Source organism: Poecilia reticulata, chromosome 6 (assembly GCF_904066995.2).
Source record: "Poecilia reticulata chromosome 6, P_reticulata-male-v2, whole genome shotgun sequence".
NCBI classification, from domain to species: Eukaryota; Metazoa; Chordata; class Actinopteri; order Cyprinodontiformes; family Poeciliidae; genus Poecilia; species Poecilia reticulata.
In genome coordinates this window covers 1,971,414-1,997,756 of record NC_088835.1, presented here as the reverse complement: position 1 = coordinate 1,997,756, position 26,343 = coordinate 1,971,414, and the positions used below count along the sequence as shown (strand labels likewise).

Sequence of the window (26,343 nt, the reverse complement as noted above, 5' to 3'; positions counted from 1 at the left end):
TACATCAGTTTGATCATTCAATTTATTTAATTTCTGGAAAATATGATTTCTTTTGGAGGAGGTTTCTGTAGTTCAGAGTGATGTCAGCACGCCCAGGGCAGCCATCTTGTTTGATAAGCATGTTTTACAACTTCTATTTCATATTCGGAAAAATATAAGTGTCGGGCTAAGATTTGTTTTACTTTTTTAATTACGAGAATGAAGTCATAATATTACAAGATCACAGTTGTTATATCAGGAGAATGATGTAGAGATTTTCTGAGAACCCCCACACAAATAACAAGAAATTAATTATCCAAACTTTTTCTCGTTTCTTGTGATTTTAAGACGTTCTTCTGATCAAATTGCATCTTTATTCTGCAGACATTATTACCGTATTCTTGTAATTAAACACAAATTCTCGTAGCCTGACCCTGATACTATGTCATAAAACTCACAAGAGGATTTATTTTTATAAAAAGACATTTGTAATTTTTCTTTTAGAAAAGAAAGCAAGAAAAGAAAATTGAATAAAACCAGAAATTGCCTCTGGTGTGGGAAAAAAAAGTCAGAGATTTAATTTTAATGCCATAATATCCAGCCCTCTGGTGTGATATTTATAAAACATAGTTTTCTTTTAACAGAGTTTGATAAGAGTTGTAAATTCGTAGAAGGTTTGTCCTCACAGAGTTGAGCTGGACGATGTCCTCCTCCAGCGAGCAGACCGTGCGGTCCTGCTCCTCCACCAGCTTCTTCAGGTAGCTGATCTCCTCCTTCTGGACCACCAGCTCCCTCCCTTTCCTCAGCTCCTGGAGGCGGGCCTCCTCCATTCTCTTGTGCCACTCCATTACCTGTTTCAGGTAAAAGCAGAATTTAGTCGAGCAAGTACCACCCAATGAAGGCGGCATATGTTTTTGTTTTATTTGGTTTTCTTTCCCCGCTCACTGACCTTGTGGGCACCCTTCACGTCCTTCAGAGTAGAGATGAGTTCCTCCAGGCCTCGCAGTCTCACCTCCAGCTCCTGGGCTCTTCCCTCTGCCCTCCGCCTTTCCTCCTCAGCTGCCCTCCTCTCCTCCTGGGCTTTGGCTCGGTCCTCCTGGAGCTTCAGCATGGCCAGGGAGAACTTCTCCTGCTGCCGGAGGGGCAGAGCCCCGGCGAACTGCCTGCGCAGCGCCTGGACGGTCTGACGGAGGTGCGCAGCGCGGTGGCGGCCCTCCTGGCGGGCAAGGAAGAGCGCTCGCTCGCTGGCGTCCAGCCGCTGCTCGGCGCGCAGCATGTTGGCCTCCAGACGCTGGATGTGAGAGGCGGCGGCCTCCAGCTTCCCCAGAGCCGCCGACTCACTGAGCTGCAGCGCCACCATGTGTTGGTGGAGCTTTGCTATCAGAGCCTTCTCATCCGATTGAGACTGAGTAAAAATGAGAATGGTTAGTATCATGTTTTTCCCAGCTACATAGCTTTTTGTAGCGCAATAAAACAATAAAAATGCTGCACGACATATATACAGTATCTTACAACGTTAAAATGCTGTATATATATCAAATGTCACTTAAAGAAATTTGACTTTGTAATTTGAAATTGGGCCCCTGTCTCTTTAAGAAGCTCCTGTCCCTTCTGAAACTCCACCTTCAGGAAGTCATCTCAACATGGCTCCTCTATTAATCCTTCAACAACATTTTTACCAGTATTAAGCTGAGAAGTAGCTCCTATAATGAGCTCAGCAGATGTGCAGTTCCACCAGGTGTTTGCTAATTGCTGCTGACTAGTCTGAAGGAGCTTTGAAGAGTCAATGCAGTGGAAGGCTCCTCTGTGAGGTGGAAGCAAATACGATACTTATCATTGTCCATTATGGGGGATTCTTCTTCTAATTTATTTAATTTGTTTTAAGATGGCCAATTACCTCATTAGGAATTAACTGTGGAGCAAAAAAATATTTACTTTAATTGTATTTTTATGTGTTCGCCTTTTTAAAGACTCTACAATTGAGTGTTTGAGTATTATCAAAAATATCTTCCAATTACATAAATAACTGAGTCGTAGTTCTGAAATTCCTGTCAACTTTTAACATTTTTTGATACAAAGCAATTCCTGTTACCTGGTAATCCAGTATTTGTCTCCTTAAAGCCTCGACTTCGTTGTCTTTGGATTTGTGTCGGGCCTGCAGAGCGGAGACCTGAGACAAAGCCACGTCTGAGACTTCTTGCAGCCTGCAGAAGAAAGATACACACGCACCGCTTGGTACTTCTCTCATTTATCTTCACTCATAAAAAAAAGCGAAGATAGATGAGTGGATTTACTACCAGCATGATGAGAAAGGGCAAAAAGTGAGAACTAAACCTGAAGCATTTCAGCTGGACGCAGACGTCTCTAGCAGGCACGGCTGCACCGATCCTAATTTATTAATTTTTTTACAGTTTTAACAACAACCTAACGAGAGACTGGTACAGTCATGATATCAATGAATCTATTAGTGTTGATTCCTGCCCAAGGTAAATTCTCCAGGTCCAGTCAGGAACCATCTTATCTTTGCGAGGATTGCAAAAACATATTCACCTCAGCAATTAATTAATAAAAGTCAGCAGCAGTTTGTCAAGATAGCAGCAATCAAGAACAGAAAAACAACGGGACACTTTCGAGACGCACTTGGAGACCTCGAGGCGCAGCTCGGCCTCGACCATCTCCAGCTCTGTGATCCTGGCCTTGTCGGCATCGCTGGCGGCTTTGCTGCTGGCGCCTGCCAGCTCATCTCTTAGCTCCCGCTCGACTCGCTGGGACTCAGCATTCATCTTGGTCAGCTGGAGCAAAACAAGCGTTGGATAAAAGCGATTAAAGTGATGTGTTCCAGACAAACGGACGCAAACTCAGATGTTTCAGCAAGAAATAAGCTTGAATGGTGATATTAACGTCTTTCCGCACTAATATAACGCAAAAACAGACCTGTTAGATAATAAGGCGAGCCTGCCAGGAGATGCAAGAACCATTTAGAATAGTTTATCACTTGATCGTGTTGACTGGTACGAATTAAGTGCCAGATGGGAGAAAAAAAAAACAACAATCTAATGTTTTCCTTGGTCTCTTACCTCTGAGAACTTGGATTCCAGCTCCGTGTTGCGCTCCTCCACCTGTCTGAGGGAGTTCCTCATATGTTCGTACATCCTGTGGGCATGCTCGGCCCTCTGCCTCTCGTTCAGCTCCTTCATCTCTAAAGCCGTGATCCTCCTCGCAGCAGATATCGCCTCATTGTTGATCAAGGCCCTGTCTCCCTCAGCCAGGTTGGTTTCAGAGCCTGAGGAAGAAAAAACGGTTGTTTCAATGAGGTGGAACCATTAATTAACTGTCAAGGCTGTAAAACATAAAAAAAATTATAAAATAATAATAATAATAATAATAATAATAATAATAATAATAATAATAATAATTTAATATATTTTCTTCAAAAAAGTAGTGATTATTTTAAAATGTAAATAATAAATAAATTCAAGAATACAAATATTTTATATTTTACCCCCTGTAATTTATATTTTTAGTCATGTTTCTTTTTTTTTAATTTGCACATTTTTATTGACAATTTTTCCATACAAGTGTACATACAGACTTTACACTATTTTCTTTTTCCAAATGTTCTATACATATCATCCAAGAAAAGCTGCACATACAATCTGTACCTGCCTTAGACATAGCAACTTTGCTAGTCTAGATAATATCTAATCTATCCATTCACTTGTTGATTAACAAAAAAAGAAAAGAAAGAAAAAAAAAAAACAATACGGAACAAACAAAAATATTATCCAAAAAATTTGTTTTTCTCCCCTCTTCTGAATCACCACAATTTTTCTTCTCATCAGAGATTAACTGTAAGCAAACTATTTACAGTCTGTAGCTCCATAAGTGTTCCTGTAGCCACACTATTAATCAATAAAGTCTGATCTCCATGGTGAAATAAAACCCTGCCAATTTTTCCGATAATTCTTAAATTTTCTAGATTCTAATCTGATGGAAAACGTCAGCCTTTCCATAATATAAATATTATGCATTACGTCAACCCAATCTTCCCTTTTAGGAGCTTCTGCCTTCAGCCATTTCCTAGTAGTGGCTTTTTTGCTTGCTATCAACATAATCCTATACATATATCTATCGCCTGCTCTTGTGAACCTTTCCATCCCTCTTCCCATATACAGATCGTCAAATGTGGAATATTCACCCCCAGTACCTTATCCATACAATTCTTTACGTCCTGCCAATATTTGGTCATGTTTCAACCACAAGTGCAAAAGTTTTTCATAATGTTATTTTGGGACAAGCCAACATAACGTAGCACACAACTGGAAAGTTTAGCTGAAAGTAAACTTGGGACATGTACTCTAATCCAGGGGTTCCCAAAATGGGGTGTCGGGACCCCCTAGCAGGTCGCGAGACACTCATTTGGGGATCAAAGGATGATTTTCAAATTCATCATGGTGTGATCCCCCCTATGGTTTATGGAGGGCCAGAAAAGTTACAAACTACATCATAAGATAATTAATTGTGAATGTACAATGACATAAATGAATATTCCAATAAATGTCCAGTTAAATATTTAAGTTTAGGCTATAATAATTATTTTAGTGATCAATTATTATGATAATTAAACAGACTTTTTTCTTTAAATGACACATTCTGTTAAAGATTTACCTCTTAAGAATTGTTATACAATATCAGAAAAACATCTAAAGAGGGAGGTAAGCAAATAGTTCATTTTTTAAAATAAGAAACTAAACATTTTATTGCCTACACTTGGTCATTTGTAGAAAAAGATACATCTGCAACTAAAAAAAATACTTCTAATATTAACGTGGAAAACTCAGGCCTTTCAGCTTGACTTCAGATGGTTACAGTGTGAAGGGCTGATCTGGTGATTATTTTGTGGATTAACTGATTAATAGTTGGATATCAAAAGGTCCTTAAAAGGAGATTTTTTTTTTTTTTTTACAGATTTGAAGCAAGTGAAGCAAAAACTGCCACTTGAGTTCGGTGTAGAACATATTTACAGACAAAGAATTTGTTTTGTTTTTTTACTGCATTCATGCAATTTTGGCTTAATCGCCACTTTGAATATGTTGTCCTTCCAGCAGATGACCTTTTTTTTAAATTCTGTATACTCCACTTAACAATGAATCAATTACTAAATTAGATGGTGATTATGTCAATATTTGATTCATTGATAATTAGACTTTTTACACGATAAAATCAAATAATAAAATGTCATTGTAAAAAAAATCATGTTTAAAAATGCATACTGAGTGACATATGATTGTGTCACTTTGTATGCATTTATTAAATAGAGTGAATTAGTTATATGTATTTTATGGAGGTCCATACTTCTTTGCAAAATGGATCTAGCTCAACCAGATTGGATTAAAACCATCCATTTTTCCTCCGTTTTTGAATTTTGCTACAGATTCTTGGTGAGATTTAAGTCTTGACTTTGACTAGACCAGTGTTTCTCAACCTTTTTTGGGCCAGCGCCCCCCTAGCCCTTATCCAGGTTCCTCACCACCCCCCACCAAAGAATTTGCAGGTTACTTTACACTGACTATTATTTTATTATTAATATTACTATCACTATTGTAGATGTTTTGATTTTTATGCTTGTTTCTGTATTTATCATCAAAAATAATTTCCCACAGAACAAAAAAGTCATGGGAATAGAAATTATTTTCACAGGTGTCTATGAAAAATGCAATGGACATTCAAGTTAAAATTGGTAGGCCTAAGAGCAGCCAATCAGAGTGGAAAATATATCCTTATTCTGTGTCATATTCAAGTTGTTAAATATTCCACAAAATGACCAAATGAAAGATGTTCAACGTGCCAGTTTAAACTTTGAACTATTTGCAAAACGACTGAGCTCTGCAACATTAAAACATGGATAGAACTGTAACTACATTAATCATAGCTCTTCTTCTCTTCTGTGTTTGTCAGTTTCTGGTAGTGCAGCTCTGTGCTGCCTTCAGGAGAATGGGACATCAGAGTATCATCCATAAAACTTCACCCACATGGCATATAATGTGCAAACCAGAGCTTTCAGTGGAAAAACAAAAGTTCCAGGTACTTTTAATGCCATACAAATATGAGACAGAAACATGGACTATATCTTTATATAGACCTGTCTATTGATTTATAGATTAATAGTTTTACTGGACAGAAATGACAAAGAACAAATCTGGTTCTTAATCAAATCCTAATGAGTCAAATTGAAAGTGTCATGGAGTCATCAGCCTCATGACATTAACACTGACATGAAAAATAATATTGAAGAAATGAATATATCAAATCTAATTAAAAACATAAATAAGTGATAAGTTCTGTACTGTTATGGTCTGTAAGATATATTTATTATCAGTACTAGATGCGGTTTCAACAAACCCATGGCACTTTAACAATATTATTTTACCTTTTATGTGGAAATAGTGTCTGTTTATTCTTGCCATACATTCCTCTGTATTAATTATTGCTCAAAAGATCTTGCCATACCAGTTTATTCCTCTGTATTTACTTTAGTTTCTTAGTTTATTCTTGCATTTTGTTCTTCATTCATTTCCATTTAGTTTCATTTGATTAGTATTATCCTCTCTTGGTTTATTGCTATGACTTTAGTTTCTTTCCTGTTGCTAGATTTATTTTATCGTTTATTGACGCTCACCATCAGTAATCTCATCATGTGTTGATTTTTTCACTGTTCAGCGTCGGATTCTGTTTTTATGCCATAATTCACATCTAGTTTGTCGCTCCATTTATGTCCCGCTTCTCCTGTTTCAGAGTTTTGCGCAATGTGCGCGTCTTTTTTTTTTTTAAGCCTCTAAGGTGCAGGGAGGACGGGAAGCGTATCGATGGGGAAAAGGCAGACTGACATTGTTGTGAGATTAGCTTCTATTGTATATCAAGTAGTTTGGTTTCCTGACCACTAGGGGAGCACTAGAAAGATATACCAAAAAGGGAGTTCGAATAAGAAGCTGTTCATGTTGATACCTCGTGCTCTAGCATAAAATAAAGAAGTACGGCTTTCCAACCGACGATTGCTTCTCCTGTCTTCCCTCATATCATGACATGGTGTCAGAAATAAGGACTTAAACGCCTACGGAAAGAGCACAATGGCAAAGTTTGGACCTCCGGAGCCGTTCGATTTTACCCAGCCGGCGGAGTGGCCGACCTGGCGGCAGAGATTCTCCCGCTTCAGAGTCGCGTCGAAACTCGACAGAGAGAGCGGCGAGGTGCAGGTAAATTCGCTCCTGTACTCTATGGGGAGAGACGCCGAACCTATTTACGGCTCTTTTGTGTTTCCCGCTGCGACGGAGGATATGCCACATCCAGAGTATGAGTTCGCCCTAGTGATGCAGAAGTTTGACGAACATTTTGTTCCAAAAAGAAACGTTATCCATGACCGCGCCTGTTTTCACAAAAGGAGCCAAAGGGCCGGTGAGACGGTCGAAGCTTTTGTGCGGAGCTTATATGAGCTCGCGCAGCACTGTGAGTTCGGCGCGGGGAAAGACGAACAGATTCGGGACCGGATCGTTATTGGAATAATGGATAAAGAGGTTTCTCAAAAACTTCAACTTGAAGCGGACCTGACTCTGGAGAGAGCCATCCAGCTTACACGTCAGAGTGAACAAGTGAAGCAGCAAAGTGCAGAGCGCGTGGAAACTACAGTGAATGAGGTGAGACAGAAACAGTTTAGCAGCTCAAAGAGGAACTATGAGAAACCACAGCAGAAATACGGCGGGAACAGACAGAACTGTCAGAGATGCGGTAGGACGCATGACAGAAAAGAAAACTGTCCTGCCCGAAATAAAAGATGCAGAAAGTGCAACAAAACGGGACATTTCGAGGCTGTGTGTAAAACTAAAATGCTAAAACAAGTCAGAGCTGAAGCTGTTATAGATTCAGATGAGGATTCATTCTTTATTGGTGAACTGTTCCTTAGAGCAACAGCAAAGTCAAATGTCATTGAGGAGTCGGATTCAGACTTCGACTGGGACATTGAGCTGCTGGTGAACTGTAGCCCAGTGAATTTTAAAATTGACACTGGTGCTGATACCACAGTCATGACAGACGCAGCTTTCAATAATCTACGGCAAAAACCAAAACTGCATAAGTCCAGATCAACAGTGTACAGTCCAGGTGGAAAGGTCAGATGTGTGGGTACGTTCCTCGCTACCACCACACACAACGGACAGAGATACCAGTACTGGATTACAGTTATTAAAGGACAATTTGTCAGTAACCTATTAGGCAGAGCAGTGGCAAAGCAAATGGGACTGGTTAAACGAGTCAATGCTATCGGCGGTGACTATTTATTATCCAGTGATGTGTTTGGGGAAATAGGACTGCTGAACTGTGTGCCTGTTAGAATTGAGCTGACGGAAGAGGCAATTCCATACAGTGTTAATACACCACGTCGAGTCCCTTTTCCCCTCCTTCCAAAGGTGGAGAAAGAACTAAAGCGGATGCTGAACCTTGGGATCATTGAGGAGGTCACTGAACCAACAGATTGGTGTGCCCCAATGGTACCCGCTCCAAAGCGCAATAAGGATGAAGTCAGAGTGTGTGTAGATTTAAAGCGACTGAACAAGGGGGTTAAGCGCGAACGCTACATTTTACCTACATTAGATGACATAACACCTAAACTGGCTGGAGCAAAGATTTTCTCCACTCTGGATGCCTCTAGTGGGTTTTGGCAAATTCCATTAGACCCCAGCTGTCAAAGACTGACCACATTTATTACCCCGATGGGCCGGTTTTGCTTCAAGCGCTTACCATTCGGGATCACATCTGCTCCTGAGATTTTCCAGCGACTGATGAGTAATCTACTTAGGAACCTGGAAGGAACTGTTGTCGTGATGGACGATATTCTGGTCTACGGATCTACTAAGGAGGAACATGACCGCCGACTCGATGCAGTTTTGCAGACAATCAAGGCGTCTGGTCTTAAGTTGAATAGGGCCAAATGTTACTTTGGGAAAACTGAGCTACAGTTTTTCGGACACATCATTAGTGCTGATGGGGTAAAGCCTGATGAGAGTAAGGTGGATGCTATTGCTAAGATGCCACGTCCGTCAAATGTGGAGCAGCTGAGACAGGTGCTTGGGCTAGTGAACTACGTCGGGAAATTCCTGCCAGGTCTGTCCACAGAGCTGTATCCATTGACTAATCTGCTCAAGAAAGAGACTGTTTGGGTTTGGGATGAACCCCAGGAGCGAGCGTTCAATCAGGCCAAAGCAATGCTCATAGCTGCACCAGCTCTGTGTTACTACGACGCCAACAAGCCAACAGTGGTCAGCGCCGATGCCAGCAGTTACGGCCTTGGTGCTGCTCTGTTGCAAGACCATGAGGGGGAGCTACGTCCTGTTACCTTTTGCTCGCGCACACTTACCGATGCTGAGAAGAGATATTCACAGATTGAAAAGGAGTGTCTGGCGTCGGTCTGGGCCTGCGAACATTTTGCTCGCTACATCCAAGGGATGGGACATGTCCGGTTACAAACGGATCATAAGCCACTGGTACCACTGATCAACTCTTATGATCTTGACAAAACGCCACTAAGATGCCAGAGACTACTTATGCGTCTTATGAGGTTCAATGTCACTGCAGAACATGTTCCCGGCAAACAGCTCATAGTTGCTGACACACTCTCTAGACATCCCTTGAAAGACAGTTACGTTCCAGAAATTGAAACACAAGTAAAGGCATATGTCAACACTATGGTGGCTAGCAAACCAATCAAGTCACCAAAGCTGGAGGAACTCCGCCGGACTACACAAAGAGATGCTGAGCTTCAAAAAGTAATCACATTTATCAGAAAAGGGTGGCCTCGCAATATGGCAGAGAGCTCACTACTGCACGGGTACTATGCAGCCAGAAGTCACCTATCAGAGTTGGATGGGCTTGTCCTATATCACGACCGCATCGTAGTTCCAGCGGCACTCCGAGCTGGTGTTTTAGACCAACTACACGAAGGGCACCAGGGCCTCACCAAGTGTCGTGAGCGAGCAAAGTTGACTGTGTGGTGGCCGAATATTGGTGCACAGATCACAAACAAAGTGAAGTTCTGTGATTTTTGCAGAGAGCACAAACCTACACAGAGACACGAACCACTGATGACAACTTCTCTGCCCGGAGGTCCATGGCAGAGAATTGCAGTGGACCTGTTTGTGCTTGAGGGCAAGACGTATCTCGTTGCTGTTGATTATTTTTCTAGGGACATTGAGATCGCTTCTCTCACCACTGCTTCCAGCACTCAAGTTATCAACAAGCTCAAACACATGTTTGTGAGATGGGGCATCCCGCTGGAAGTTGTCAGCGATAACGGGACACAGTTTACATCGTCAGAGTTCCAAGAATTCAAGCAGAGGTACGGGTTCACTCACATTACCTCAAGCCCCCATTACCCGCAATCTAACGGAGCTGCAGAAAGGGCTGTTCAGACTGCCAAGTACATCCTTAAACAGCCGGACCCTTGCTTAGCCCTTATGAGTTACCGCTCCACACCAGTAGCAGCAACAGGTTCCAGTCCAGCGCAACTTATGACTGGCCGACAGATCCGCACCACTGTTCCTGTCCTGGAAAAAACATTGATGCAAAGTGCTGTCGACCCAGACCTAGTCTACCTAAAGGATGCCAAAGCTAAAGATTCTTTCAGGTTCTTCTACAACCGCAGATATTCAGCTCGCTTTCTTCCTGAACTTCTTCCTGGTCAAAATGTGAGAGTGAAACTTGATGGGGAAAAAGGGTGGACAATGCCTGCCAAAGTAATCAGCAAGTCCAAGGAGCCAAGATCCTACCTCGTAGAAATGGCCAACGGGAGTGTGACCCGTCGCAACAGACGTCACCTTCAGGAGATTCCTGGGACAGATGCTTCTGACGCACAACACATGGCTGAGTCTGCAGTGCCACAGCAAGACTGCAGATCCCCAGCTGTAGAGGTGGCCATTCCATCTGAACCACAATCAAATCAGCCAGTAGCAAGCCCTTCCTCAGGAACTTCCTTCCCACCATCTACACCAGTGAGAACAACTTCCAGAGGACGTGAAATAAGACTGCCTCTGAGATTCAGAGACTGATAAGATTCAAAAGGGCATAATAATCCCTATCAGGACAGAGGGTAGACCCCTGCGATGTCCTGTATTGTTCTGTACCAAATTTGATAACTGTTAAAAAAAAAAAAAAAAATAAAAAAAAAAAGTAGGAAAGTTGTTCGGAAAACATCCAAGTTTAATGTTTGAAAGAAGCCTTTGTTGAAAAGAGATGTGACACCTAAAGATTAAGTTAAACGGAGTACTTAATTGAATTAGAAATTTAGGATTTAAGTATCATTTAAGATGTTGAACTAACTTCCTGATGTTTTGGATGTTGCAATGTTTAACTTTAAAAGAGGGGAGATGTTGTGAGATTAGCTTCTATTGTATATCAAGTAGTTTGGTTTCCTGACCACTAGGGGAGCACTAGAAAGATATACCAAAAAGGGAGTTCGAATAAGAAGCTGTTCATGTTGATACCTCGTGCTCTAGCATAAAATAAAGAAGTACGGCTTTCCAACCGACGATTGCTTCTCCTGTCTTCCCTCATATCATGACAGACATAAACCTTTTAAAACAACGGAAACAATTTCTGCATTCTGATTATTGAAATTAAAAAGTGCTGTGTTGTTCTATCACCCTCGTTTCATACCAAACCACTTACAGCACCGGTGTTAACGCTATAAAATGAACGCTCTCTATCGTGGCATCACCCATGGAGGGATTTCTTGATTTAAATGGGTTCATTTTTCAGAGGGATACACAGTGAGGGTGTCGTGATTTTAGCTACCAGTAGCAGGAGAACGGAGCTGCGCCAAGAAGCTAACGGAAGCTAACAAACACTGAATAGAAGAAGAGCTGCCATCAATACAGTTGCAGCCAAGCATGATTTAATGTTACACAATACAGTTTTACCAAGTTGCTCAAAGTCTAAACTGGTATTGTTGTGCATTTAAGGTGTAAAGTTTACCTTCGACCAAACGCCCCCCAAAGGCATCCCAGCGCCCCCCTTTTGTAAAAATGTCCGCCAGCGCCCCCTGCCATCCTCTGAACGCCCCCTGGGGGGCGGTACTGCCCACGTTGAGAACCTCTAGACTAGACCATTGAAGGATTGGAACATTCTTTGATTTAAATCACTTCATTTTTTTTGTTGTTGTTATTAGTCCGACCTGAGCTCTGAAGCTCTGGAATTCCTCTCGGTGTTTTCTCTAATTATTGCTCAACTTTCCTGACCTGTCAGTTCAGCTGGTTGCGTGGAGGACAAAACGGAGGTTTTGTAATATGTTGTCAAAAACTTTATCTCTGATCTGCTTTGGTGCGTTTCCCGCTCTTTCCACAGAGCTGTTTGTTCACTAATGCTCTCTAACAAACCTCTGAGGACTTCACAGAATGCCTTGATTTATAATGAGATTGCATTACAAACAGGAGGATTCAATTTACTAATTCTACGACTTCTATCAAGAAAAAAAAAAGAGGTTGAGTTGGATTTTAGATTTTTAGGAGAATCAAAGAAAGAAGCACATATGGTTTTATTTTCATGTCACAATTATATGCTACTTTGATTTTTTACAATTTCCACCAGCGTCAACAGTTTTGCAAGGCACTGCAGTTTTGGATGTGGTTGCTATCGAGTGCCCTCCGAAACCCCTTGCACGTATAACGACTCTTAACCTGACATTCTCACTGTTGTGACAAAAACGTCATAACAACTCGAGCCGCAGCTCACACCCCAATTAATGCCAACAATGCGGCTAAACGTACACAAGCCGCCTTGCAACCACCGAGCCTATTACAGCAACGACCGCTGGCAGGGCAGCAGAGGGGAGCAGAGGAACTGTGATTCCACAGATGTAAACACTGTCATCTCCCCCCTGTGGGAAACCTCTGCTGTGGCCATGTTGTGTGGCATCGCCAGAATCCTGCGACTGTTTTGTTTATAGCAATGGCGACCTCAGATTTCACCCCTGAAGGATTTGTGCTGAAGCTCAGGGATTCGACACAGCTCAGGGAAGCTGTGTCAAAACTCTCGTTCGGTCGCAACTGAATGTCTCAACTGTTATGCAGAACAAATAGTTTTGTAACACGTTTTAAGATTCCAAGTAAACAAAATAGACACCATCATCTTTTTTTTTTTAATGCAAATGACTGGAGTGTGCTCCCTCTTTTTGCTTACCGACTGAACCAACGGTCTCCCATGCTTGCTCCAGCGTGTTGAGTTTCTCCTTCGTGATCTCCAGCTCCTTATTGACGGCAGAGATTTGTTTCCATAGAGACTCGTTTTCGCTCTGGGATGTTGGACAGAATCACAAAGATACATTGGAAGAGTTCAGCACACCACTGGAAATAATGTAACGTGCAATGATGTCACCGAGAAGTCACTTGTAATCTCTTAAAGCAGCCTTAATTAAATGTTCTTTAAGTTTTGCAGAAGGTATTTCAAACGTTTTTTGCTCAACGTTTGCAGCTTTTTCAAAAAAATCTTTGGAAATAGGTTGACATTAACACGATGAATTACAGTTTGGTGCAGAGGAAGCTGTTGCACAATAAGGAATGGTGTTAGGACAACAGTAAACGAAGTAGAAGTTGTTTCTGGTTTGACCGACAGAACAAAAATACCGTTCTAAAGACAAGAATTGCCACACAGCTTTAAATTTATTTAGAATCTTTACACATCCTCCCACAAATTCTTGGATGGTTACAACTTGGCAAGTAAATGAGTGAAAAAGCTGCCAAAATCAAATAAAACACGTTAACGAAAAGAAACTCCAGAAAACTGTAAGTGGTGTTCAAAACTACTTTGTCAAAAATCTGAAGATAGGAGAGATGAACAAGGACACTGAAAGGAGTGAAAGAGTAGCAGATGGTTGAAGAGGAAAGTTTTGATTTGGGAATGTGTCTTACTACCTCTAAATGTTGGAGGCTGGATGTTTTCTGTACAAGTAGGCTGTCCTTCTGGAGCACATCTCTGTATTTGACTGTTAGCTCGGTGTACTGCTTATTGGCTCTCTCAAGTTCTGATGCAGGCACGCTGTCATCCAAGGCCTTCTGCAGGGCCGTTATCTTATAGGCAGCCATTTCCTTTTGAACAAAAAGAAAGGGTGAGACATCGATTCAACGGTAAACTGTCAACGGCATAATTTTTTATTCTTGCTTTAAAAAGACAAGTAGTGAAACGATGATTTTCAGTGACTATGGATTTAACTACTCAGTGGCCACACCCAACAGGACGGTTAATTACTTTCTTCCAGTATTTTAGCTTCTAAAGAGATAACACGGTTGATTTAGCTTAAATCAGTGGCTGTAGGTCAAAGGTTGTGGGTAAGACTTCTCAACCCTGTCGACTCCCTCATCTCTTCCTCCCAAAAACTGTGTAGCCATTTAACCACAAAAGAAATGTCTACTGTCTCTTTGCCCATCAAAGTGGAACGTACACCCGGTGACCTCCAGTGTGTTTTTGAGCGGAACAGATGAATGTGTTCCCCTCGTAAAGATTTGTGTAGTGTTGGGTTGCATTTCTGGCTGCCCAGAAATGTGTCTATGAAAATGTGTTGAACATTTTCATAGACACTCTCGGGACCATGTGACGATCGCGGGTGATGTGTGAGGTTCTCATTAAGTGCCTTTTAAGGGCTCTCCCTAAACTCCCGGAGTATTTTCACAACGTTCATTATCGCTTGTGTTGAAAGACCTCTGGATTCTTTTGATATCAGTTTTTGTTTTGGTGATTCATGACATCGTCAGAGTTTGGGGGTGGGTGTGGGGAACAGATTAGATGTGCTGGGTGGCATCCAAAGAGTATTTTTGGTACATAGGGAAAGAGGAGAATTCAAGAAAAGCAGTCTAGACTCTAAAAGTAAGAGTTTTATTTTCAGGAGCACACTTTGAAAAGCAGTTGGCATCTCTGCCAAGTTTATAAGTTTGAAGTGTGATATCCCAAAGCCTCTCAATGACTCCAACACCTGGGGTCTGACTCTGATCAGGACTTTCCATTCAATTCCCAGGCAGTCTTCAGTGGATTTACTAGTACGTGTTGGTTCCAGTTCTGAATCAGCTTAACATTTTTACAGATGCTCTTACATTTTCTTCAAGTTCTGTTACACAACAGAATTCATGGTGGTTTATATGAAGGTAACCTCAGCAAGTCCTGTTGAAGCAAACCATTCCCAAATCATAACACTTGGTGGATTTGGCTTACAGCAAACATGTCCTCTGTTCTTGTGTCAAAATAATTCCATTGGAAACAAATGGGCTTCCAACGAGTTTCTGGAAACCATCTGGTAAATGAAGCTGCTTTCTTAATTTTTAACCTAATATTAAGTAAAATCCATTGCTAAAGCTTGGTTTCCTTGGATGTCCTAAAAAATACCAATAATGACATCAGAGTTCACAATTGCAGTGAATGTATTTTTAAATAAGAGGGCAAGAGTTAAAGTTATTTTCCTGATAATTACAATTTCCAAAAAAAATCCATCACCAATCTAAAATTGTTTCTTTTGAGTCTTACATGTGACTCGGGTTGGCATTTCAAACTGGAGTCGCCATCAATGAATGAGACTTAGTGAGCTAAGCTTTTCAACAACAAGCATTTCAGATGCATCTGACACAAGACAAAGGATGAATATGTGAAAAAAGTAACTTGTTAATGTGACACAGAAGACTGCTTGTGTTCGACTGCTTGTGACTCAGGTCACAAGCAGTCTAACACGTATGATCCGTTTAAATAGAAATGTGGTGATCTCTAGAAGAAAAAGGAAAACTGGTTGTCAGATCTTTGAACAAAATAATGATTTTGTGAAGTCAAACAGAATTTGTTAGATGCTAAATCGATCCTGTTCCATGGTCAGCTCTTCTTTGGACCTAAATTCTATTTAAAATATGCAGAGTGAACTAAGGAGAACACAGCATATGATGAGGCCCACTGTCCGGAGAAGCATAAGTTAATTGTATAAAAAATGTTAAAGGAGAAGTCTAAGAAGGGTTGCACAAAGCACTGACGTTACCAGAGCTACCAAAAAATGGAACTGTATGTGCTTAAATCAGATTTGGGCATTGAAGACAGATTGGCTCCTTAAAACAGACTCCACATTTCAGAGAATATTTTACCTGGTCCTTGAATTATGACTATTAAGTTCAGCTGCTTTTAAACCAAATTTACAAGCCGTTTAAATGTGTGGTGCACTTAAAATCGTCCAACTTTTTATATTCTTTTTTATTACTTCAAAAATAAATGAGGTTTTAGGGGAAAAATATAAAAAAAATAAAATAAACATGTTTTTTTTTTATTGCTTCTTAACTTCTGGAATCAATTTGACAAGAGGCAAAACAAAAATAAACAGTTTTAAAACTTCCCTTGGATTAACCAGTATCCTGGCACATTGGTAGAGGACTTGGTAATTCAGCTGTGGCTTAATCAGGAAGCGTAGCGCCAGAGCAACAAATGCTGCCACATATTTCACCCTGTCAGCATACCAAATTAACCAAACAAAGCTCCACTGTGATCCTGTGACCAAAGCTCTTCTGAGTTTACCTTCGCTAGAAGACATAAAAAGAAACCCGGCGGCTATCAGGAGAAACATTCTCTGGTCAAAAGTCGCTGAGCTAAATGAGTTTGGCCTGAGCTGGCGTCCAGAACATTCCACGTCAACGTGGCCAGCAGCACCGCACAGAGGTGGGAGTCAGATGATTGAGTGTTGGGAAGACGACAGTGTAAATAACACCTGATGATTTACATCAAAACACTGGCTATCAGGAGGATCAAACGAGCGTTCCAGCACGACGAGCTAAAGCAACCTCCAGACGCTGTCTTCGAGGAAAACATGTCTCCTCTGTTGGATCGAATGTAAGATTTATGGTGCGGTTCAGGGCGGAGGAGGGCAACCGAATCCTTCCTGCAAACATAAACTAAAAAGGAAAAGCTTTTTGATAAGATGCAGAATGAGAAATTTGGCAAAGATATTCTCTTCCTCGACGGGAAACAAAATTAAGGAGGACGCAGAAAATGCTGAACCAAGTATCAGAATTCCTCTTGTACTTGCGTTTTTACCGTGAGCGTTGAATATTTTCCAGCTGATTTGCCCCCATTTGACAGTGAAACAGGTGAACCAGGACATGCATACCTTGTACCTCTGCAGGTAGCCCATCCTCTGGAGGACAGAGGCCTGCATGCGACTGCTCTCGTCCCTCAGCTTGCCGTTTTCCTTGCAGAGCAGCTGCTCCCGTTCCAGGAGAGTGGAGTAGCGGCGTGTCAGTTTCTTCTCGTTGACCCTCAGCACAGTCAGCTTGCGGAACGCCTCACTCAGCTGCCTCCTGATTTCCTCGGGGTCTCTGTGAAGTGTGTCCAGCAGCTCCTGATGGACAAAAAACACGCGAGATTAATATCACGGTTCTACCTTTTTCTTCGCTCGCGGGTGCCGTTGCTTGTTTTCTTACACACTTCTTTTTTTTGTTCTGACAAACACGGAGATTCGGTTGCAGCGCATGTTGAAATCTGTGCAATCCAAGCTGTGCAGTAAGTCTTGGGGGATGAGCGTGTTCTCCCTGATGGACGTACGTACGTACGTATGTATGTAAGTTAGCGTAGGTGAAAGGAAATCTATTAAGATTTTCTGAGTGGTAGTTCATTACTGCATGTTCTTAATAACGTCGAATAATAAATAAAAGCCTACATGAATCAAACAAACAAAAATAAAACAAAAAACCGAAGTCGCACTGATTGATCGGTTGGAAAATGGAACTGACCAATTTTAAATGGAAGTCTCCTTGAAGTGAGAGTTGCTACAGAAGGATGCTAACTGTTTTTCGACATCAGTGAGGTGTTATAAAATAAAGTTAGAGAAAGCATAGAAGTAATTTAAAAGGAAACTGTATTCTCAACTATTTAATCAAGCTGCCATATAAAGAGACAGCAAGACATAAGCCAATCCCAAGTAGCTGAAAGTCTTCCAGCAATGGGGCAATTCTTTATAAAACAGAACAAAATGGATTAGGAGATGTTGGAGTCTTTAGGAAGTCCACAGGTCAGGTAAAAGTAGCTGTAGCATTGCTAATCGTGCTAATCATGCTAAATGCTAACACGAGATGCTAAAGATGTCACATTTGTAATAATTTTGTTTTTGTCTTGATACATTATTGATCTCTGGTTTGACTCCGTAGCTCACAACCTCTTTAAGATGTCGTTTTTGTTTAAAAAATGTTTATTCAGCTATTCAATTTGACTTTAAGTTGAATGATATTGTCCTTTTTAGGTGTACTACAACAAAAAGAAAATAAATAGGAAATTACATTCCTATTCATGTTCCAGCAATTTATTTGTGTGACTTACGTTGAACTGTTGAATTTTCACATCATCCACCTGCTTTTGCTCATCCAGCTTGTTCTTAGTGTCTGTGAATGTCTCCTTCTCTTTTTGCCACTCTGCCTTTTCACTAACAAACAGAACAACGATATCATCACCAGCTCATTACAACAGTTTGACTTCTAAATTAGTCAAGTTTGCCCACCTTAAATATTCCTTATAGAGGAGTCCCTGTTGATGGCTTATGACAGAAAACTTCTCTTTGTATTCTTCCAGGGTTTCTAAAAGTTTCTTGCTTTTTTCCTCCCTGTTTTTCAGCTCCTAAACAAGAATAGACGAGGATTTTTTTAAACGGACTCTCAGTTTAGTTGCAATTATTGAAGTGCAAGATCTGAGAAGAAACTAGGTTGGACCTGAAGCAGTCGAACAGCATACTCGTTCAAGGAGCTAATGACCTCGGTGCTGCTGGGGCCCAGGCCTTCGGGGAGGGTCAGAGGTCGTGGGAGGACTCCACCGCTGCCTGACTTCCTGAGCAGCTCCAGCTCATTTTGGAGATGGCTCACCTGACAGACAAAGGCGTCAAAACACAACCCATCGGTCAAGCTTTTCAACATAACCCCTTTCGTTTAAAACATTCACCCAAATTTGTTGTTTAATGTATCTCTGTGGGATCCTCTGGAAGTTCTAGAGAAAAACAGAAGCATTCCCGAGCATCCCAAACCTTTAGTCCACAAAAGACAGGAAACCACCTGACAACTAACAACTTCACGACCTTTAGTCCACAAAAGACAGGAAACCACCTGACAACTAACAACTTCACGGATCAACGACGATGGCAGGAAAAAACAAAAAACACACAACCAACAAACAAACAAACAAAAAAAACGGTTTCATACCCGACATTTCTTCTATCTTTCAAGCACAAGAATCTCGCAAACATTTTGGAAGCTGTGTTTTCTGGCACATGTTCTTCATTAAAAGTTTATTTGCTGCAGACTTTCACATTTTAGAACTTTTAAACCGAATATAAACAAAATGCCAAAACACGGGTTTGTTTACCTCCTTTCTCTTGTTAAGTGAAAGAAAACCAGCACATGTTGGCAACAGCCGAAAACCAAAGAGTGACATTCTTGGCTATAAAAATGGTAAAATAAAAACATTCCTGTGGGCTCCGGTGTTTTTTCACCTCGTCGTACCTTCTCTTTGGCTCTGACAAGGTCACTGAAGCTGCTGCTCGCCTCCTCGCGAGCCGATTTCAGTTCCTGCCTCAGCTCTTCGTTTCGGCCCACCAGCTGATGGATTTGAGAGTTGAGGTCAGCCTGGGGTTGCCCACCTAGGCTGCTCACATCTAAAGCCTGAGGCGAGACGGAGAGAGAGAGAGATAAAAAGAGAGAACAGTTAAAATGCAGCACAAAAACACTAGCTGCAGCGGTTCCAGTCAGACGTTTGAAAACACGCATCACGGACAAGAAGGTCAAGTAAATCGTGGTCTAGTTTTACCAACCACCACCACCATGCAGTAAAAGTTTTACAACACTGTGGACATTTTGGTCTACCTCTTGACCAATGTGTGTGCTGACCTGATATTCTTTTAAATAATGCACTCTGGGGGGCAGTGAGTATTTGTGTTACTGGATAACTAGAAAGTCTTCACTACTGCATTTCAATCAGCCATAGAATTGTGCAAATTGAAATTACAAAAACAAATTAGCTCAATGGAAACATGCACATTTTGAAAAAAAAAAAAAAAATTTTTTTTGATAAAATGTTTTTGCACAAGGACGAATTGGTTTTTCAGTCGCATAGAAACAGATGTATTTTGCAAAACTGCAATGGAGACATTTTTTTTGCATTGCACGAGTCACGCGACGGACAGCCGGATGTTACTACTGGCGAAAATGACAAAAAGACGACAACAGGAAGTGATTGGAGGTTGATGGTTTGCTTTGGGGTTTTTTTTCCAGACAATGTCCTGTTGGCTCCACTAGAGCTCTCACAGCTTCACACAGTTTACTAAAAAGTTGTGACATTGACTAGTGTGTTGAATTCATAGCTCCTCTGTAAAATAGCTGACTGCAGTTTCCCCAAAACACAGATGATGAGTGCTAGACCCATGGCTGAATATGAACATAGCTCATGTAACTGCTTACATCTATCACTGCAATAATTTTAAATGACTTATTTGCGTGAACAAGCTTATTCATGTGTGATTATAATTTCATTTCTTATTTAATGAAAACACTGCAGTTGCAAGATTCTGTTTTTTTTTACATCAGCAGAATATTGACAAACATTAGCACATATTTGTATTGAAAGCACAGCTAGTCAGCCATAGCTTTGTGACCAATGGGCTTCGATCATCGATTGTTCTCCGAACAGGTATATTTTATGTAGTGGGGGTACAACTACGTACAAGGAAAAATGTACGTACAGGGAAAAACTTTTCAGAATGCTGCGTCCAAGACAGAGCTCAAGTTATTATTCCTTGATCTAACGCGGAACGATCAGGAGTCAGCATACAGCTTCAGTAACTACAGCTAGAAACTAGCAATTATGTCCGAAATATGTGTGTTATGATGGACTCTGATCTGAACCTCCAGAGTCACGTAAAGACAGTTTCAAAGTCAGCCTTCTATCACCTGAAGAACATTACGGTTAAAGGGATATCTAGTGCCTTAGCAAAGTCTAGAGAAACTCATAGATAAGTTTAGTCTCATTGATTACTGCAACAGAGTCTTTACAGATCTGCCTAAGAAATCAATCCTTAGCTGCAGCTGATCCAGAATGCTGCTTGTGACCTGACTAAAACCAGAAAGATAGAGCACATCACTTCACTCTTTTTTTGTCCCACTTACCAAGTGTTTTTGGTCTAGTTTCAAGAGCAAATATCCTAGAACACTTGAAATAAAATAAAACTACAAGGAAGTTTTCAGCAAGATATTGGAGCTTGTTTTAAGTTAACAGAACCCTGGCAGATTCTCTCACTTATAACATGGGAAAATGTGAAATAATCTGCCAGTGCCAGTAGTACTTTTTCATACATTTTAGGAAATTATTTAGTTCCTACATCTCACTGAAAAGTTACTTGTGAGTTTGTTTTGCCTTATTGCAAGCGTTTTAAGATAATTAAACTAAAAAACATTTGGTAAAATATTGTATTTTTGCAGTGCATTCATCACTGTTTTTAAGTAGGTCCACTACTTTACACTGAATCTCTGATTTCTAACTGAATTCTCATTTACCTTGGGTATTTACCTCTCAAGTGGGTATTTACCTCTCAACTGTCATCAGTTGAGAGGTTTACGTGCACTGTATTTAACTCATGCTAGGCTGCTAGTGCCGATCAGAAATCCGCTAGTTCGAGATGCAAATGATTAGCAAACATTTCATATTGATTTAAAAAATAAGAATAAAGGGTTGGTAAAACCAGGGGATGCTTTTGTGCTGACAAATGATTTAGCTACACTTCCTCTGTCCTGTACAGTTCAGGACAAGAATTCGGTGAAAGTGGGAGGCTAAAGGAATGATTGGTAGAGACATTTTTACTGATATGATGATGAGATTTTGAGTTCTAATAATAAAAAAGGTTAAAAACTGGCTAAATAACATCAGCCCTGGTTAATGTCTGTGACAAATGTGATGAAAAACCCTGTAACCGGAGTTTTATGATGACAAAGAGAAACCTCCAGCTGCAGCCAGTTATGATCACTCAGCAGATATTGATAGGCCTTCTCAAGTCAAAAGACATCCTAGAGCCATTAGCGACACACAAGCCTGTATGTATAAATTTTGGCTCTGTTGGATTAGAGACAATACTAAATAAATTCAAATTGGCCAGAAAATTTGCAGTTGTAAATCAGTTCACGCTCGCTGGAAGAAGAACAAGTCATTAAAAATCATTTTCATTCACTTCAAGTGTTAAATGTTCCTCAGAATAACACATCTATAATCATTAGATTTATATTTACAAGAAATGATAATCCATGAACTTCAAAGGAAGGGCACATTTTAAAATATTATTTCCAACATCTGTCAGCAATGTGGCTTCTATCTGATCTACTTGTGATAATTCCTGCTGCACATGTCTGACGCTGCAGCGTCATTCCAGTATCCTCCTCTGCCGTGCCTCACTAAAGATTTTGCCTCACAATTTGGCGCTTTTTGTTTTTTTATGTCCTTCTTCTTTTGTTTTGAGTTGAGTTACCAAGCGACAGAGATAACAAAGAGGCTCAGGGGCTTTCTTCTCTTTTGTTGATTCTTTGTCACATTTCAAATAATATATTTTTTTTTATATCGGACATAATTGAAACCAACTGAGCCCAATACGGGACCACCCATTGCAGTTTTCTGACCAATTGCCAACATCATCGTTAAAAATTCACTTTTGTAAAATGTGCTTCCTTGGTATTCAATAATAATAATAATAATAATTTAAAAAATCCAAACCTGCTGATTTTGGAAAAATATCTTCTTTTTGTTGTCTGAAAATAGCAACAAAGTCAGTAAGCTTACAACAGTGGGGTGGCTATTGTTAACCTAACTGTTGTTAGCTTAGCAACTTAGTTGCTATTTTCAGCACATTAAATTTCAATATTGCCTCCTTCATTAAAATAATGGTCTTTTTCTTGCTAAAAATGATGATTTTTTTTTTTTGCTTAAAACATCTTTTGAGGTGGTGATTTGTTTTTTGGACAAAATCAGTTTTGGCAAAAAAACCAAAAAAACAGACATTTTGGAAGGTGAGGATATAACAGACATAGTTGTATAGCTGTAAGAGGACAAAATATGAAATAAAGAATTGTATCTCAACCTTTTTAGATACTCACATTAGACAAGCTTTTCATACTGCCGGCAGTGACAGAATCAGAACTGGTCTGTTGACTCGTCTTCATGGCCTGCAGAACATCTTTCAGCGTAGCCTCTAAGTCTCTCTTTGCTTTGGACAAGTCTGCCACTGTAGATTGACACACCGTGACACACATGGACAAAAGCAAACAAATGGCCCTCTGTGACAGTCAATATGCTTTTTACTAATTCAGTTCAACAGTGTCCTTTCTCTGAGAAAATCTCAAACTCACGTTGAGCCTGAAAATCGGACTTGTGAAGTTCGAGCTCCCTCTTCTTGCTGCTCAGTTCTTTCTCTAGGTATTTATTCTGCAATGTAAAGTTAACGTTAGAGAAATAGATGAAGTGAAACATATTTATGGTGTTTCCCTCACTTTAACCTCTTCTATAAGTTTGAGAGCTTCTGAATAAAAGCCTGGATAAACTTAAAATTGTACCACAATATTTTGTGGTATTATTGAGATAAAAGTGACGGTGAAAATGATTTATTACTTGTTTTTCGGTAACTGTGACTATGACCGCATGAAGCACAAAGGCTGCTCTTGAATTAGTGTGTAATGCTCTTTTTTCAGGACAACAGTCACATAACAAGTGTAGTTCATATAACTAAGCTGCACACAGTAGCTCCATTAACTCATACTTTCAAATTTGCTGATATTTATCGGCATTATTGATGAAGAAATGACAGAGAAAACAGTAAATGCAACAATCCCAACAGTTCTCTGGGGAAAATAATAATTTAAATATAATTAATTGGAACGATAAATCAAAAAATCTTTTATTGTGAAAAGCAATTTATCACGATAAATGATGCAATAAATGCTCACACTACTTACACATCATCAGGTTTTTAAACACATCCTCTTTGAAGTTGTGATCTCCAAATAATAATCCTAACTATACCCTGTTTTACACAGAGAGCAAATGTTCTAGTAATTCTGTCATTTATGTAGAGACAAAAAAACAGATTCCAGGCATTCTACTAATGCGAGGCGGATTAACTTTGGACGACAAATGACAAAAAAGCAAGAACTGATTCAGGTGGGAGCTGAGAACGTACTTCTGAATGATTAGGCGCTGAAATATGAACATAAGTGAACAAATCTATTTTTTAACCAGACATATTTTGCTATAGGAAAAAAAAAGTAATGGATTTTACCTTTTGTCTTATCTCGTCATCAGTGTAGATTCTTCCTTGTGCCTCTTCTTTTCTGCTGGACCAGACATCTTCCTCCAGCTGCAGACTTGACTGTGGGACTCCAGCAGGCACAGCTGATCACCAGGAACAAATGTTAAGTGGTTTAAGAGTCAAAATGAAAATTTTAAGCAGTTGTAGCAAACTTCTTCTCAAGATTAGATGACTGCATCTTCACTTTTCCTGTTTTTCCTAGAGATTAAGTTTTGTGTTTTCTGATTTTACTCAGAACTCGTAACCTTCCCACACAGGATTCAGCTGCAGCTTCCTATGAACTGAAAGTTGCCATAAAATGTCCACATCACCACCACGGACATCAAACTTTCATATATATTTTTTTTAAACTCGTCAAACAACCATCCATACTTTCCTTTCCATGTTGCAGTTATGCATGACCTTTGTGTTCTACCACATGAAATTCCAATAAAAGTTTATTGAAGCTTGTGGTTGTAATATGACAAGATATGAAAGAGTTCAAGGGGATGCTGCACGGCGTATGGAATGTTAATGTGAAAACAGTGCAGAATCACGTTTTATTCTGTGTATTTTCTTGTGTTTTGGAGCTCTGTATCCCAAAAGAAAAGTGATAAAAGGGAGCACATTTTTTCAAAATGAGGCCAAAGCTACTTTTAGACTTATTTTATAGCCTGTTGCTGGTTCTCAAAAGCACTGAAGTTAACAAATGGCAATCAATTTAATGAACTAATACATATTGATCGATCCAAAATATTGATAATACCGATACCAAATCTGTAATCGAATCGATTCTACTGTGATGAGATTGATATTTTAGTTTCAGATTATCTCTTGAAATCTTATTTAATTTTGTAATGCAGTATCTCAACTCTAAAAACAAAAACAACTTTGCTTAGATTTCCTCTCAAATTATATATTTTTTGCACTTTACAAAAAAATGTACAAAAAATATGTCTAAATTAAGTATGAAGTCTTTGTAAGCAGAACTGTCCTTCAAATAAAAGGGGCTGGTTCAGACCAACCCAACTGAAGATTTTTGTCATCCAGTTTTTGGTAGAAAGAGAGAGAGAAAAGAGAAAGTAACAAATTGTGCAAATGGAAATTATTGCGCTGGTTTTAATTTATCACGCAATTAATTGATTTATTGCGACAGGCCTAGTAGGAAATGCTTTGGACTATTTAAATCAGGCCTTTCACCTTTTTCTTTCACCAAGCGCCTGATTTGTTTCTTCAGTTCCAGCCGCTCTTCTTCCAGTCGCTCAATCTGAAAAGAAATTAAGCAGCGTGTTGACATGAGGCCACTCCAGCACTTCTAACAGCAACAGTCTAATCTCCTTTGAACGCAGCCTTACCTCTTTGGCAAGAACTTGGTTTTCGGCTCTGTACTGGCGCTGCCTGAGGTCCCTGGCGCGCCTGAATTCTGTCAGATCCACTTCCTGCTTCGGCTCCAGACCTGCTCGCAACCGGAAAATCCCACCAAAGAAAGAACTGTTAGAAATTTCCCCGCCTCACATGAGCCAGCGTTGTCTAAACAGATAGAAAACAGTAGTGTTTTTAAAAACTCTGACCCAGTTTTTCCCGGAACTCCTCGTTTTCATCCATGAGGTCATTGATTCTCAGCTCGAGCTGGTTGATCTCTTTGGTCATGGCCTCTGCCTCACGATCTCTCATTCTAATTTGATTGTTACACTCTTTGATCTCGGCAATGGCTGCTTCCAAGCCGTAAGTGCCCTGCCGTACAGAAACAGCACTGTGATTTGTTGTCCGTCAAAAAAAAAAAAAAAAAAAAAGCTCATCTTGTCTCACTTTTGTTTATTTCCTTCTGTTTTGGGGGGGAGGAGAGAGAGGGGCTGGGAGTCAGGGTGAGATTAGCTTTGGTGAAAAAAAACCCCAAACAGTACGCTTGTGGACTCAAAAAGCATGTTAATCACGCCACAGTCACATAGGCATTTTAACATCCCTATTTAAAGGATGGTGAAAAAGAAAAATCACAGGCCTTATTTCTA

General features: G+C 40.2%; 1 protein-coding gene across 12 annotated transcripts in view; it reads right to left on the bottom strand.

Annotated features, from left to right (window-relative positions):
• Nucleotides 1-26,343, bottom strand: part of cep290 (centrosomal protein 290) — a 78,810-nt gene that overhangs the window by 28,335 nt on the left and 24,132 nt on the right. For all 12 annotated transcript variants that reach the window (XM_081607618.1, XM_081607613.1, XM_081607623.1 and 9 more), the window contains 18 exons: nucleotides 25,906-26,068; nucleotides 25,690-25,790; nucleotides 25,535-25,601; nucleotides 24,326-24,438; nucleotides 23,400-23,475; nucleotides 23,148-23,275; nucleotides 19,518-19,676; nucleotides 18,735-18,884; nucleotides 18,527-18,642; nucleotides 18,349-18,451; nucleotides 17,144-17,374; nucleotides 13,932-14,105; nucleotides 13,201-13,312; nucleotides 3,057-3,262; nucleotides 2,620-2,771; nucleotides 2,072-2,183; nucleotides 929-1,384; nucleotides 666-830 (listed from right to left, as the gene is read on the bottom strand). In XM_081607618.1, the coding sequence (XP_081463744.1) occupies nucleotides 666-830; nucleotides 929-1,384; nucleotides 2,072-2,183; nucleotides 2,620-2,771; nucleotides 3,057-3,262; nucleotides 13,201-13,312; nucleotides 13,932-14,105; nucleotides 17,144-17,374; nucleotides 18,349-18,451; nucleotides 18,527-18,642; nucleotides 18,735-18,884; nucleotides 19,518-19,676; nucleotides 23,148-23,275; nucleotides 23,400-23,475; nucleotides 24,326-24,438; nucleotides 25,535-25,601; nucleotides 25,690-25,790; nucleotides 25,906-26,068 (2,784 nt within the window). The remainder of the gene's footprint in view (nucleotides 1-665; nucleotides 831-928; nucleotides 1,385-2,071; nucleotides 2,184-2,619; nucleotides 2,772-3,056; nucleotides 3,263-13,200; nucleotides 13,313-13,931; nucleotides 14,106-17,143; nucleotides 17,375-18,348; nucleotides 18,452-18,526; nucleotides 18,643-18,734; nucleotides 18,885-19,517; nucleotides 19,677-23,147; nucleotides 23,276-23,399; nucleotides 23,476-24,325; nucleotides 24,439-25,534; nucleotides 25,602-25,689; nucleotides 25,791-25,905; nucleotides 26,069-26,343) is intronic.